Source organism: Eptesicus fuscus, chromosome 15 (assembly GCF_027574615.1).
Source record: "Eptesicus fuscus isolate TK198812 chromosome 15, DD_ASM_mEF_20220401, whole genome shotgun sequence".
Classification (NCBI taxonomy): Eukaryota; Metazoa; Chordata; class Mammalia; order Chiroptera; family Vespertilionidae; genus Eptesicus; species Eptesicus fuscus.
This window is the reverse complement of record NC_072487.1, coordinates 36,584,517-36,600,445: the sequence shown is the minus strand read 5'-3', so window position 1 is coordinate 36,600,445 and position 15,929 is coordinate 36,584,517. Positions and strand designations below refer to the sequence as shown.

The 15,929-nt window shown below is 41.6% G+C and overlaps 1 protein-coding gene across 4 annotated transcripts in view; it reads left to right on the top strand.

Moving 5' to 3' along the window:
• The window catches only part of TRPM3 (transient receptor potential cation channel subfamily M member 3), a 703,802-nt gene that overhangs the window by 471,557 nt on the left and 216,316 nt on the right, over positions 1 to 15,929 (top strand). For all 4 annotated transcript variants that reach the window (XM_054727188.1, XM_054727187.1, XM_054727186.1 and 1 more), the window contains exons 2-3: positions 5,039 to 5,118; positions 6,418 to 6,622. In XM_054727188.1, coding sequence (XP_054583163.1) covers positions 5,039 to 5,118; positions 6,418 to 6,622 — 285 coding nt within the window. The remainder of the gene's footprint in view (positions 1 to 5,038; positions 5,119 to 6,417; positions 6,623 to 15,929) is intronic.

The following is a 15,929-nucleotide window of genomic DNA, read 5'->3' as shown; positions in this document are numbered from 1 at the left end:
ACTTCCCAATATTGCATCTGGGGACCTAGAGGAAGACCAAAGGAATGCCCAGGGAGACCTTGAGGGAAAGCAAAAGGCAAAAAAATGAACATAGGATTCAGTGCCTTTGGGTCTTTGGTATTTTGTTCTATTTTGGACAAAGTGTACATTGAAAACATGAGAGCCTCACAATGAGGAACATAGTGAAATTTTGCTTGCAACGTATTCCTGTAAAGTTAATGGACTCTTTTTTTTTTTTAATCTTATGATTACTGGTCTGGGTTGTTGTTCTTCGGTTAAAGTTGCCCTGCTAAAGGGTGGAATGTAATAGCATGCTCCAAGAATTTCTGATTTAATACATACTCTGTGTATGCACTTGTAAACCACTCCTGCCTGGAGAAGTCCTTGATTCTGTAGTGAGTGCAAAGTGGATAATGATAAGAGTCAAAAGTAATTTGGGGGACGCACCTTTGTAGCAGAGACTTTGTGAAAAAAAGAGCCGAAACCTGCTTAAAAGAAATAACTTAATTTTTTTTGTCTTTTGAGGGTGATATCTATAGCTGTTTGTTTCTATAATTTTGCTGCTTTATTTATGGTACATTAGACTTTTAAAATTCATAATTAAGTTATTCTTTGAGGGTAATCATTATACTTTGTTTAAAATGTGAATGTCCTCATTTGTGTTTTGAATGAGATGTCTTTTAATCATTAACCTTTGGAAAACACTTTCCTTTTACACATCACACATGACTGATAATGCAGAAAGACAGGAAGGAAAATAGCCTTTTACAGACTCGGTCATGGTGACGTGACCATTCTACCTTTAGAAAAGAATGTACATGAGTGATTTCCTAAAGTAAAAGTACATGAGACTTCCGAAGTATATTTAAAAGACATTTTAGGACACTTTGTCCATTGAGGTTTCGCATGATATATGGTCAGCTAGAAGCACGGCATGTCAGAACTCTTTCATGCTTTCTAACAATAAGGATAGCCATTCTGAGCTAACCTAGTTGGATGTTCAAGCCAAGTAAAAAGCCTGCACAGCGCCATTCAAAGACTTGGAACAAATGAAAAGGGAATTGGGTTAGAGAACAAGTTAAACCTTGACTACACTTCAAGTATGCCCTCTCAAAGAAAATAATGTTAAAAGTCTATCTGTCCACCCTGAAGACCAGAATAAAGAGCACAGTAAAGCAAAACCCACAATAGAGCATAGTAAACTATGTGTGATATTTTGTAAAATTTCTAATTCATGTGCTATACGTGCATTCTTTCAGTTACGTATTATACTTCTCAAAGAAGAAAGGATCCAGTTCAATTATGAGTGATGGAAATATTCTTTTTACATTATGTTTCTTTTTTTTTTTTCCTCCTCCCAATTTTCTGTGCTTTTGCAAGGGAAGTGGTTAATCCTCTAATAAGAAGAAATAGAAACTAACCCTGGGTCCCTTTGCTAACAGTGAAGCGCCCTGCCACCTTTTAGAAGGTAATGAAGTTGCTAAACTGCACACAAGTCAAATTACTTCATAATTAAAGACTAACAAACAAGTTGGCAATCTTATACACAGCATCTGAGTAAAACTCCCAGGGCTTTCCAAGTTGAAACTTGGGTCCATGAGAGAGAGAAATAATGAAGGTGCCCTTGAAAAATCGAATCTATGTCATGGTCTCCCAGATTCTCAAACTGGGAGTCCTGCTGTGATTGCATTTCTTCATTGTAGTTATTATAAAGATTTCCCCTCTTTGTTTCCTTCTCATAATCTGATGGCTTCTGAATGTCCCACCCAAATCCTTTACCTGAAGGAGAGAGGAAGAATAGATAGCATAGTGAGTAATGAACAGTCCCCACAGAAAGGGGAAGTGAGAAGGAGGAAAAATACAAGTATGAACTGGTTCTAAGACATGCCTCTAGAAGCCCAACTCTCTTCAAATACCAAGGCACTTCCAAACATGCGCAGATGGCACTGCCAAGATCAAGAGTATTTAATATCAATAATATCCAACTTGGTGCCCGGCTGCTGTTGCTCAGTAGTTGAGCATCAACCTATGAACCAGGAGATCACGGTTCAATTCCCAGTCAGGGCACATGCCGGGGCGTGCAGGAGGCAGTTGATTAATGATTCTCTCTCATCATCGATGTTTCCCTCTCTCTCACTTTCTCTCCCCCTTTATCTCTGAAATCAGTGTGTGTGTGTGTGTGTGTGTGTGTGTGTGTGTGTGTGTGTGTGTGTGTGTGTTTAAATAATATCCCACTTGGGAGGCAGTTTAGCAGAGTGAGTAAGAGTGTGAACCCTAGAATCAGACTGCTCAAGTTCAAACTCTGGCTGTAAAATTTATTTGCTGCATCTGACTAGTTTCTTCATTGATAAAATGGTTATAATAGTAATCACAGTGTTCTTATGAGCCTCCACGGAGATAACACATGACACAAATCCAGGCACATAATGAGCCCTTAATAAAGCTGAGGTGTTACTACCTACTGAGTTCCTACTAAGTGCCAGGTGCTTTCCCTGAATTATCTTTGATCAATACAACTCTCCAAAAGAGCTATGATTATCCTCGTGTTATAGGAAAGTCTCAGGGAAATTAAATAGCTTTCCTACATACCTCGTTATTGGCCAGTATTCCCCAGTGCAAAGTGAGATCAATCTAGGTCAGTCTGCTACAGCAAAATCACAGTACTCTCGTCTGAAACTTCACCTGAACTTTTAGTATCAGAACCAACCTGGGACTGCCCGACTTCTTGAAGTGAAAACACAGTTCCCAAATAATAATGCTAACTCTGTGTGTCGGGCATGTTGTTGCGCCCATTTTATAGATGAAGAAATCTGAGGAACAAAGAAATTATTTGAATTGGTCCACATAGCTGAGTCCCACTCACACCATTTTTTTCTAATTTCGAACCTCATGCTCTACCCATGATGATGTTGCCATTCTTGCTTTCTCTCAGAGAGTATTGATCAGCACGCCCTGAAATTCTCAGGTTCTCCCCCAAAAGATCCTTCTGAACCCTAGCCAACGTGGACCACAAAGAAAAAAGGAAAGTGCACTCTTTTCTGCTCCCCAAGGTGTAGGGAAAGTTGGTTTCAAATGTCCAGTGAGGAATATTGTTACCATCTTTCTGCCAAGAGATGTTATCAACGAGAGTATTCAGTGTCTAGGAAAAAATCACAGCCCATGAATAGTTTAACCTGCAGGCTTTTTAGAGAGATAAAGACTGGTTATCATCTACACTGTTGCAAAGATGTAGCCACTAGCTTTTCCTACATATTTGAAAAGAAAAATTCTTTGAGAATAGACACTGGGGCTTTTTCATGCCCAGCTGACAAACAGAACTGCAAATGTGGCCTTGGTGGTGGGAGGGTGCAGTGGGCAACCTGGACCCACAGATCTCTGAGGCAAGGTGGGCGCTCCCTGTCATGTGGATGGTGCATAAACACTCAGAAAGTATGGGACCTGATTGTGACCATGACTGAAACAGGACGCAGTTCCTACGTACCCCTCAGGCATCCCCCGTGTTGCTACTTTTAAGTGTGTGTTGTCATGAGTATTAGACAACCACTGCTTTCAGGGCCACATGCTTGTGGACACTCTGTTTTAAGAGAGGAAGGAGATTCACAAATAAGGGGTGGAGGGCAAACCAGACCTTAGCACAACTTATATGGATATTTGGGGCCTTGGCAGAGTCAATATCAATGATGGCCAGCAGTTGGGGGCTTGTCACAGTTAACAGTGGTCATTGAGACAGGCCAAGTAAACAGCTTGGCTGCACTTTGGCCTTGTGTATTTTAAGAGTATAAATTTAGTCCTGATGCTGGGTTAGGTAGAAGATGACACCAGATAGAAATAACATTTTAAGTTGCTATAGCAACTTTCATCTTAAACACTTAGAGAAGGAATCTTTTGAGAAACTTTCTGGATTCCATAAGAGACACTTCCATTTCAAATGCTATAAAGAAAGGGGTAAAAGGATGCAGGACGGACACTCTGCTTTGGGACAAAGATGGCAGAGTTTTCCGGAACTGCCTTTTATCTTTCCTGGAGCCCCATCTTAGTGGCGAGACTTCTGGGTGGACAGTCCCAACAATGCCCATCTTAGAAGCTGTATTTTCTATGCTTAAAGGCATGTGGGATGCCAGAAAAGTGCTGTTGTACTTCCTTCCAAAGGCATTACCTGTGAAATTATGGACTGTGATGAAGACATTTATCTTCCTTATGTTTCCATTTCCATTTTTTCCCCCTGTATTTAAGCACTGCTAATTTAGATTTTAGAAAAATCATAGTGATGGATTAGGACCCTTGAGTTATGTAATTCCCTCACCATTTTTCTTTCCTTCTCCAAGGAAAATCCAAGTGTCAGCCATGAAAACTTCATATTTGTTTAGATATATGGGTGACCCTTGAACAAAGCAAGGTTTAGAGAGCCAACTTCCCGCACAGTCAAAAATTTGAGTATAACTTTTGATTCCCCCAAAACTTATCTATTAATTGTCTACGGTTAACCGAAAGCCTTACCAATAACGTAAGTAGTCAATTAATACATACAATGTTTGTTGTATGTATTAAATACTGTATTCTTACAATAAATTAAGCTAAAGAAAATGTTATTAAGAAAAGCATAAGGGAAATAAAATACATTTACACTATTTATTTTTTTAAAAATTCACAGTTCCAATATGTGTTGTTCAAGGTTCAACTGTATATTTTCCCACAACTGAACACTTGTTATCTGTAGGGTTAAAAATATACTGCTGTATATTTTTCATTTTCTCTAAAAAGAGCATTGTTTTCCTGTCCTTCAAAAATCATGAATTTGTATATGGTTCTATCACTATTTTTTATTATGATCATTTCCTTTAACTCACAATATTAATAATGTTGAACAACCTAATTATCATGTTCTGGGAATGATTGCTTTTGTTGTAGTCACTGTTTATGTGTGTAACCACAATTTCAATTCAGTTTATAAGGTACTAGTCTATCATGTTATTCTGAAATTTTGCTGCCTAAAATACTTAAAGATTATGTTCACCTTTACTCTTCTTCTTTTTTTTAGGCTCAGAAATCCTGGATAGAAAGAGCATTTTATAAAAGAGAATGTGTTCACATCATACCCAGCACCAAAGACCCCCATAGGTAATTTTGCTGTCTTTATCATGTACCGAGAACATGGAGTAGCAACTATGGGAAAACTACGATAGTTAGCACTATTCATTACATGTAGACCAATGTGGAATTAAAGTTCAATTTTTATTGTTGCTGGACATCTTTGCAGCAATCACATATACACATACCACATAATATGCCATCTTTGCAGTGAATTCTCTAAGAATCTAATCTATACAGAATAACAAATATACCAACAGGGAAGGAATTAATCACTATATCTAACATATATCTAACATATATATATGTTAATATGGTTACTGGTTTTCCCTTTTAAGCATTTCATCAAAATACTTCTTTGTATCAACATGCATTGCTGTAGTGAAAAGGATATTTTTAAATTAATGACTTTTAGCAGATTACTAATTAGACTGCAGACCTTCAAATTCCTAACCAAGCACATTTTTCAGTATCCTACTTACCTTTTTGAATATCAAAAGAGTGGGAAGTATTTGGGATAAAGTAACATATCAATGTCTGGAAATGCCTTTTTTTAAAAGGCAATATACTAAGCAGTTTAAGATATAGACTATAGAGTCATATAGACTATGTAACCTTGAGAAATTATCTGACCTTCAAAACTACAGTATTATACTCATAAAGTGAAAGCCACACTGTTAGCATTTAATAAATGGTAACTATGTATCAGTGTTATAACAGTAATCATAACCGCAGTGGTAGGAAAGTCTGAAGGACATTTTCATGGGTTAAGGAGTGAATTTTGTTTTCAGATATCTTGTGAATAATTCTTTCATTGTTTCTTTAAGAACACTTTAGCTGCAGATTTTTTCCCTCTGAATTGGCTTTTTGACAGTGAATGTCAATTTGGAAAAGACAAGTTAGGTAGTGACTCACCTATGAGTGAGATTCCTCATTTAAATGTGCATATTAAAATTCTTCCCTGGCTGCTGCTCAGTGTCCTTCCTGCAAGATTTGATCGACAGGAGGAGTAAGAAGTAAAAACATCTACAGAGCTTTTGTTTGCAGATTCCAATCTTGAACAATATGGCAGGTGTGAGAGGGGTGGGTGGAGAAGGACAGGAGACATGGTACAGCTTACACAGCTAAAGGAAAATGAGGAGGCGGCAGAAGAGAAAAGGGATATTGTCAGGTAAATCCTGAGTTCCTCGTGTGCCTGATACAACCACAATATGGGATTCCACCTGAAAACTGACTAACGGGCTTGCTACAGACTGGAGATTTTCCAGCCTTAAGTGTGTATTCCAGTAGCAGCTAATTCAATGGTTCACTTTGATCCCTATGTTATAGGTGTTGCTGCGGGCGTCTAATAGGCCAGCATGTGGGCCTCACTCCCAGTATCTCCGTTCTTCAGAATGAGAAAAATGAGAGTCGCCTCTCCCGAAATGACATCCAGTCCGAGAAGTGGTCCATCAGCAAGCACACTCAACTCAGCCCCACGGATGCTTTCGGGACCATTGAGTTCCAAGGAGGTGGCCATTCCAACAAAGCCATGGTAATCAGAACAACATTCATTCATTTCCCAAATTCTCTCACAAGTCCTACAAGGCAATGGTAAAGAGCTGGAGATTTACTCTTTAGACCTAATCCCAATTCTGCCATTTCCTGGCTGGGTAACCTGCTCTAATTACCTTGTCCTATGTATCTATGCTCTTTCTCTATAAAATGAGGCAAACAAACCTCCCTCTGAGGATTAGTATGGGATCAGACACGTGACTGTTGTTTTTATTCATAATAAGTAGCTTTCTATCCACTATTTATTATGTTACTATCTGGGTCTCATTGTTAAGACATGTTTTTCTAACTCCTTTGGTTAAAAAAAAAAAATCTTACCTTTAGGTTTCTATTTTGTTCTATTGGTAACTAGGATTTCTCTCAATTCAAAGTAAAAATGATCGTGCCAGTCTATTTTCTTCTCTCTTCTATCAGATTGAGTGCTTTTTCTCCAAGCAGCTGTGTTCAATAATGTTCTCAATGGAAGCACTCCATATGAAAAGCATTTTTCTTTGGAAAGGAAGCCTCAGGAAATAAACACATTTTAGTTCTCAGAATTGTCACTTCTAAATTTCAACTTTCGTCAGGGACTTCTCCCTACTTGGCTGTCAGATTTTGCCAGGAGAAAAGTATAGCATGTGTTTTTGGAAATTCTAGAAATGCTGTATTCCAACAAGCTTGCTTCTGTTGAAAGAGAGATTGTCGAGGGTGGAGCAGTTGGAGATGGCTGTTCTCAGGCATGCCACAGAGGCTTCCGAGTTCAGAGAGAAAATTTTGCTTAGATAAGCATACTACAAAATGCAAGATAAGTTGCTTCACACCAATTACAATCCAGAAATGGGCAACAAAGCCACCTCTCTTGTCTTTTTTCTCTCCCCTCCCCATTCTCACATCTGCACCCGCCCCCCTGCCGACTGCAATATTTTCTTCACCACGAATAGCTATAAGCTATTCTCACAGTTTTTCCCTGAGAAACTTAATTCTAAGCTATATATTAGATTAAAACCAATTTTGAATAATATATTAGGGAAAAAGAGATGCTATATGCAACTTCCAATGAGGCCTGGCAAAAGAAAGAAGGGTTAGTCTAGGCCTGTACAGAACTAGGGAAATGGAGATGGTAACTTCCACATCCAATTAAGGGATGCATTTGCCTACACAAGATCATTAAGGGTCCCCAGCTCAGCACAGTCCCCATTCACAGTCTGGATTGAACCATATACAGTGTGGGTCTTCTTGAGCCATGCATTAATTAAAAGTCATGCACACTTTCCCTACAAGAAAAGTACTGCAGGAGAGGAAGTGGCTTAGTAGGCAATAATCACAGAGTGGTACACCCAGTGACTTCATAGGGTCCTTGAATGATGCCAGCAAGTATTATGCCACAAACTCAGAGGCACATGGTGAGTAAGCTTCTGGTCATTATTTCCACTGTTAGAATGCAGTGTCTGTCAAATTGAGCATTATTTTGCTCATAAGTAAGAGTGTCCCTCCAAAGTGATCACCTGGGGAGATGCTAATTACCATGATGCTTCCAGTGACCAGGATATGTTTTAGAAACTGATTTATGTTTAACTAGAGGCCCGGTGCATGAAAATTCATGCACTGGAGGGGGGGGTCCCTCAGTCTGGCCTGCCCCCTCTCACAGTCCGGGAGCCCTCAAGGGCAGGAGGCGACCTGGCGATCAGGGGAAGGCGATGCCCCATCACACCTCTGCTGCTGCCACTGCCGGAAGCACAAGCCTTGGCCGGCCCTGGTTACCTGAACCTTGGGTGGCCCTGGGTGGCTGGGAAGTCGCCATCTGAGGCTTGCCTGTGCCTCAGGCCAGCCCTAGGCAGCTGGGGGGCTGAGAGGACTGGGGGACTCCATAGGCAGGCGCAACTGCTGCCCAGGCAGAGCTGAGGGGACTGAGTGCCGCCATCTTGTGGCTGTGGGCGCCGCCAACTTTGAGGGTGGCAGTCAATTAGCATATCCCCTCCTTATTGGCTGTGGGTGCCGCCATCTTTGTGACAGCATGAAGGTCAATTAGCATATTCCCTCTTTATTAGATAGGACAAGTGGGAGCCCACGCTATTCACCAGACACAATGCACATTTTGTCCACTTTGAATATTTGCCCTTGAAGTGTTTTGATTCTCCTGTCTAGACAAAGAGGTTGAGTTGTCCAAATGTCATATGTCTTGTTTTATTAGGCAGGATGGTCGTTTGCACCAATTTTATTTTTCGTCCTCTTCAACAAATAAGGTTTCAGTGTGGACAAAGGGAAAATCAGAAACTACTGTCTGTGAAAGAGTGCCAGCCTTTAGATGGAAAGCTGTGGTAAATTACTGGCCGGAATTTAAATGAAACAAGTCAACTAACTTAATATGTCTTTGGTCACCTGCTCCTGACAAAATATTTGAAAGTTGAAATGATTTTTAGCAAAGTGGTCAAAAATTCTAGAGAACAGATTAACATTGACCTTCATTAATTTTTTTAAATAAGGTATAACATTAACTGTTCCCTTTAAGACAACCCAAGATGAAGTGTGTGGGTCTTCAAAATGCCCATGTGGTCTGGACACAAGGTGAGGCAAAGGCTGCTGGAGGTTGGTGGAAGATACAATTGGAATAAAGAGAATCATTATTAAAATTATTTTCATTGTTATGAAAATTATTAAAACCATACCTGTTCAGGAGCATTATATGCCTGTGTTACCATAGGCAGTACGGCACAATGCCACGGAACTCTGGGCTCCAAAGACACTGGAGGGATCGGGTGCAGTGGCTCTCAGCCTGGAGGCTCTGGAGTACTGCAGAGGTTCCTACATATGCTCATGTAAGAGTCTCCCCCAGAGAGTCTCCTTCATTGGTCTTGGATAGAAACTGGCATCCGGTTTGTTGTTGTTGTTGTTGTTGTTGTTGTTGTTGTTTTAAGTTAGCCAGGTTATTCCAGCCAGGCTTAAAAAATGCTAAATAATCCCAAATCTCTCTACCTGTTTTATATGGAACCCAGTCAAGTTGAATTATCTCCCAAGAGTCACACAATTATTTAACGACAGAGACAGTTCTCAAATCCAGGCTCCTCAGGACTCCCCAAGCAGTTCTGTTTCTTCTCTGCCCTGTGTGCCTGGTACACACTATAGTTGTGTTTTGGAAGGAAGCTAATTGCCATTATTTTTCTAGCTTTTTATAAGGATTCTGAAAACTTTGTGCTAGAGATAGAAGATCACTATTATTGGATGAGCTTCATTAGACCCAGAAGCTGTGAACGGGAAGAGCTCTTGGTGAAATTGCATCCTAGGCTGTTAATAGAACCATGTTCTGAGCCCTTCCTAGTCCTTTGTAGTATTCCAGCTTCAATTCCCAGGCTTGACAAGCTCTAGTAAAACAAATGAATCCAGCTTCTCTCACACATGGCAGAGGAACGGTGACACAGGAAGGAGACATTCAAAGCTGACAGGGAATGAAGGATTCTCACTCTTTTCTCAACACCAGGCCACCTATTACCAAAGGTCACGTCCCCAAACAAGGCACTCCTGGGCTTCTGGGGGACCTGACCGTTTATTCAGATGCATCATAAAAGTCAGAACAGGGGGACCAAAATCAAAGAGATGCAGATACTAAAGCTCTGGTTTCAGCGTTGTCTTACAAGGGCGGGTTCCAGGTAGCGTTTTAAAACTGCCTTGGAGAGCAATAGCAAGAGAGAGCACCATCGGACATTGAGTCCTTCCCCAAAGACTCTTCTTTATCTGAGGCTAAGACGGTAGGTTATTTAGGAAAGGAACCAGTGCTGCACTTGATGAGACAGAATCTTATTTGCTTACTAATCATCTCTTTTAATTAATGCTGAGCTGCCTTGTGGACAAGGTACGTATAACCTAATTAAGAGCTTGTATTTAAACCTCTCGAGTCACCCAGATAATTCTCAGGTTTTCCCTTGCTATTTACTCCGCTTATTAGATCAGGTTGAGCTTCTTATGACAGTTTTCATATAATTGAGGTAACTGTTCTTATGCCTCATTTTCATACTTAAAGCTCTAACTATGAAAGCCTGCCAAGATGAAAGCCTCATTGTCTGGGCATTGTGGGTAGAGGATGGCAGGAAGGAGGGAAGACCAAGGGAGAGACCCTAGGTTGGGGGTGGGGAGAGGCATCTACAACCTTGTACTCCTAAAATGCTTTGGGATTGAATTTGACTCTTTAAAAATTTGTTGTACTTCACATTATGCAAATTTGATCTGGGAATCATCATTGACTCACACACAGCAAATACAAAATTAAAGGAATCCCACTTTGCAAAACAAAATAGCGAATCACTAGACTATGGCTAACTAAGCAGCTTTCCATAAGCACGGTGAGGTATTTGGGGGGCTATGGGGGGTTGTAATTGCTCCATTGATTTCCAATTTTCATCTTGTAGTTTCCAGACCATTGAACCAACAGTGCCTTCTGAATCTGAGAATAAAACTAGGATTTGTCACTGAAACTTCTGATCCCAGTCATAGACCTATAGAGAGGGAAGAACCAACTTTCCTCAAGAAAATTCCCCATCTGCCCTCTAGAAAATTCTCTTCTTCTTGCTTCTAGAAGAGTTTACACTAAGTAATTCTGGCAGAAAAATCATAGAGAAACCCCTGTTGCCTGTTCATATTCTCAGTGAAGTTTTATAATTATTTCTAAACCTTTAGCTTTGGCTTTTCAGCATCCATGATCTGAAAGTACCCAGCCTCTAACATTGAGGAATTACAAAAACAATATGGAATAAATTACAATGGCATTTTCACCTCCAAAATGTTGTGAGTCATCAAACTAGGAATCCAATAAGAGTGACACCTCACATTTACATTCCCAATATTTTCTTTCTAAGGAGCTTTTACATGTATTAAACCACCATAAGTATTCAACCCCTGCATCAAAGCAAAAGGCTCCCCAAACTTGAAAAGCTGCTATCAGCAAAATTGTCATAGTAGTCTGGTGCAACATATTCTCCTTGGCCACCGCTTTAATTAAAAGCACTCATCTGAAATGTGGCTACAAAGAATTAGAAAATGAAATGATGCTTGTCACATCTCTTAAAAGAAAGGGAAATGGGACAAATTTCCCACTCCAGGCTCATAAGAAAGGCATTAAAAATATGTTAAAATAGATATTAGCATTAGTAGTTCCATTACTCAGAGTAAGCACTACTAACAAATACCAATTGCTCATTTCCAAGAATTAAAGGTGCTTTTGCAGTGTTAGGAGGAGAATTTGTCATTTACCATTTCCCAGAATGTAGCCAGATTTATTGTTCTGCAGTTTGGGGTGTTTTTGTTTTGTTTCATTTTAAGTGTTCATTTTAAAAGCTGGGTAAAGTGATGTGGGTAAAAATTTTGGGCTAAAGAGGTGACTGATTAATTATCAGAGCCAAATTGCTCCTCAGAAGCTCAGGTTCAGAATGCCAAAGGAAGATTATGATTAATTTTTTAATTAAACAGCCCCAGCCCGTTCTAAATAGCAATGGCTGCTTCCCCACTCTCCAGCCTTTGGCCGCCCTGGGTGTCATAAAGGGAAAAGGGTACTGTCTGGTCTGTGACCCCTCTGTGATCTCCAAGTTTAGTGCAGAGTGAAGCATAATAAAGTTGAATTCTGCTTTGATGAGTGAATGGGAACATTTCTAACAATGAAGCAATAGGAGTGACTTTAGAAATAAAAACTGCGGTGAAGTCACCTGCTAAACTAAAAGACCTTTAGCACCAGGCAGAACAACTGTTCAAGAATTTAGTTATTGAAGCCATTTCACACAAAAAAATCTCTATTTTCTTTTATAGCCTCAACTTTAAACTCTTCATTTCTAAGTTTGTGGTTTGGAACTCAAAATATGTATTGTTGTGAAAGTTATGCCAAATGCATTGGCCTCCAAAGCACCTAAGAATAGATCAAACAGTACAGTTTCAACTAGAGGAAACCTCTGTTTCATGCAGAGCATTCTTGAGATGCAATGCTAATTGTCATCAGCTCATTGCAAGGCTTTCTGTCAGTCAGGGACCTAATAATGGAAGGGAAAAGGGGAGATAACCACAGACATGGGTAACTTATTTGAGCTCAGTTTATCTCTAGAAATTAAAAATTGGGGAACTATAAGAGCATGTGTTGAAGGATGGGTTAGGTAGCCCAGAGCTATAGCATTCTTTCTCTTGACAGGTATCCTATATAATAAAAGGGTAATATGCAAATTGACCCAACAGTGGAACAACTGGTCGCATGATGGTGCACTGACCACCAGGGGGCAGTGGTCAACACAGGAGCTGCCCCTTGGTGGTCAGTGTGCTCCCACAGGGGGAGCGCTGCTAAGTCAGGAGCTGGGCTGACAGCGAGCCTAAGACATCAGTGGGATATTCCCTGAGGGCTCCCGGACTGCTAAAGCATGTAAGCCAGGCTGAGGGACCACCTCCCCACCCACCAGAGCACGAATGTCATGCACCGGGCCTCTAGTTTTTGTATAAACACCTGCACCAATCACTCCAGATAGCTTAAAGAGTTGAGATACAAAGCACTACTGTGAACGGCATACTAGTTTACTAGTAAAAGCTAAAGGCAAGTCATTTGAATTCTTTAGTTTGCAGAAGTCATTATAACCATCACCCAATTTGCATGTATCAGTTTTTCTGCTATAATAGGGATTTTTCACAGTTTAATCTTTACCATGTCCTGTGAGATGATCAGGATCATCCCTACTGACAAGAAAGGGTGCTCAAATTGGCCAGATGGCATACTATCTGATGCTAGAGTGTGATGCTGCAATAAATGGAAATCAAAAAATGGAAGCACATGTCAGCACATCAGAGTCCTGCCCAGGTGACAAAATTCAATATACACATGAGGAGGATTTCTTTTTTTTAATATATTTTTTATGATTTTGGAGAGGAAGGAAGAGAGAGATAGAAACATCAATGATGAGAGAGAATCATTGATCAGCTGCCTCCTGCATGCCCCACACTCGGGATCTAGCCTGCAACCCAGGTGTGTGCCCTTGGCCGAAATCAAACCTGGGACCTTTTAGTCTGCAGGCTGACGCTCTATCCACTGAGCCAAACTGGCTAGGCCCACAGTGGTCAGCAAACTCATTAGTCAACAGAGCCAAATATCAACAGTACAACGATTGAAATTTCTTTTGAGAGCCAAATTTTTTAAACTTAAACTTCTTCTAACACCACTTCTTCAAAATAGACTTGCCCAGGCCATGGTATTTGGTGGAAGAGCCACACTCAAGGGGCCAAAGAGCCTCATGTGGCTCGCAAGCCACAGTTTGCCAACCCTCTAGGGCATGAGGAGGATTTCTTATTTGTAAGGTGAACCCTTAGCAATTAATGAGCTCATAAGTGGACAGTCAAAACTGCTTATCTTGACAACCAAAATAGCTCCTCATTTCAAACCGCATTGACCATTTAGCAGGAATTGATGAATTGCTCCGGGAACAGTCATTTATGATATTGAAGCTGCTGATTCGGCACAGGGGTGGGCTGTTATATTACAAGCACCTGGAGAGCTTACTGAATAACCTGATTTTATGGGTATATGAATATAATTTAAACCTTCAGATATCACAAAACACCATTTTATCCCTTAGTTTTATTATTATCTTACTAGAAGCCCGGTGCACGAAATTCGTGCACGGCGGGGGATTGTCCCTCAGCCCAGCCTGTACCCTCTCCAATCTGGGACTCCTGGAGGGATGTCCGACTGCCCGTTTAGGCCCGATCCCACCAGGATCGGGCAGTCGGACATCCCTCTCACAATCCAGGACTGCTGGCTCCCAACTGCTTGCCTGCCTGCCTTCCTGATTGCCCCTAACTGCTTCTGCCTGCCAGCCTGATCACCCCCTAACCACTCCGCTGCCAGCCTGGTTGATGCTTAACTGCTCCCCTGCCAGCCTGTTTGCCCCCAACTTCCCTCCTCTGCCAGCCTGGTCACCCCTAACTGCCCTCTCCTGCAGGGTTGATCACCTCCAACTGCCCTCCCTTGCAAGCCTGGTCCCTCTCAACTGCCCTCCTTTACAGGCCTGGTCCCTCACAACTGCCCTCCCTTGCAAGCCTGGTCCCTCTCAACTGCCCTCCCTTACAGGCCTGGTCCCTCACAACTGCCCTCTCCTGCTGGCCATCTTGTGTCCACATGGGGGCAGGATCTTTGACCACATGGAGGCAGCTATATTGTGTGTTGCAGTGATGATCAATCTGTATATTACTTTTATTAGATAGGATAGAGGCCTGGTACACGGGTGGGGGCCAGCTGGTTTGCCCTGAAGGGGTGTCACAGATAAGGGTGGGGGTTCCCTTGGGGTGTGGGGCGGCCTGAGTGAGGGGCCTGTGGTGGTTTGTAGGCTGGCCATGCCCCCTGGCAACCCAAGTGGAGGCCCTGGTATCTGGAATTTATTTTCCTTCTACAATTGAAACTTTGTAGCCTGGGGCGGCAGCCATTTCTGTGGCAGTTAATTCACCTTCTACAATTGAAACTTTGTAACCTTAAGTGGGTGAGCCCGGCCAGGGTGTGTGGAAAGCTTTGCTTCCCCTGTTGCCGCCGGAAACCCTGGCCTGCTCTCTCAAGCTCCATTCTGCCGCCATTTGTTTGAATTTGTTTACCTTCTATAATTGAAACTTTGTAGCTTGAGTGGAGGCTTAGGCCTGCAACGGCTATGGAAAGCTTGGCTTGCTCTGTTACCTGGGAAACCGTGCTCTCTGTGGCTGTAGCCATCTTGGATTGGGGTTGATTTGCATACTCGCCCTGATTGGCTGGTGGGCGTGGCTTATGTAGCGGAGTGATGGTTAATTTGCATATTACCATTTTATTGGAGAGGATGCTCATTTTAAACTAAAAAAAAATCTTTAACTTACATGACTGAAATATTTTTTAAGTGAGGTTTTATTGAGTCAAAAAAGCTAAGACAAAAGACTGGTCTTGGGGCATGGAGTCTAAATTACCAGGGGCATGGCCAGGTAGAAAAGACAGCATGTCCACTGTCCCACCTCCAGTATGGGCAAGGGGAAAGAAAGAGGTAGTCTGACAGAATTCACATGAACTATGGGCAAAGGTGTGGGGGACAGTGAAGCAGGGCCAGCTCTGGGGTAGCAGAGTCCCCATAAAGAAATGTCCACTCCTATAGATTGGCTGTGGGCAGCAGTCTGGAACGATCACCTGTAGATGAGCAAAGGCTCCTGGAGTTAGATGGTGCCTGGCTAAAAGAAATGGCAGGAAATACCCACCTGGAAATTAATCCAAACTTCCAAGGGGTTAAAACAGGAATGTGAGAAGTCTTTTGTGAGCTGGTCAGCAGCCATGAACAGGCTAACAG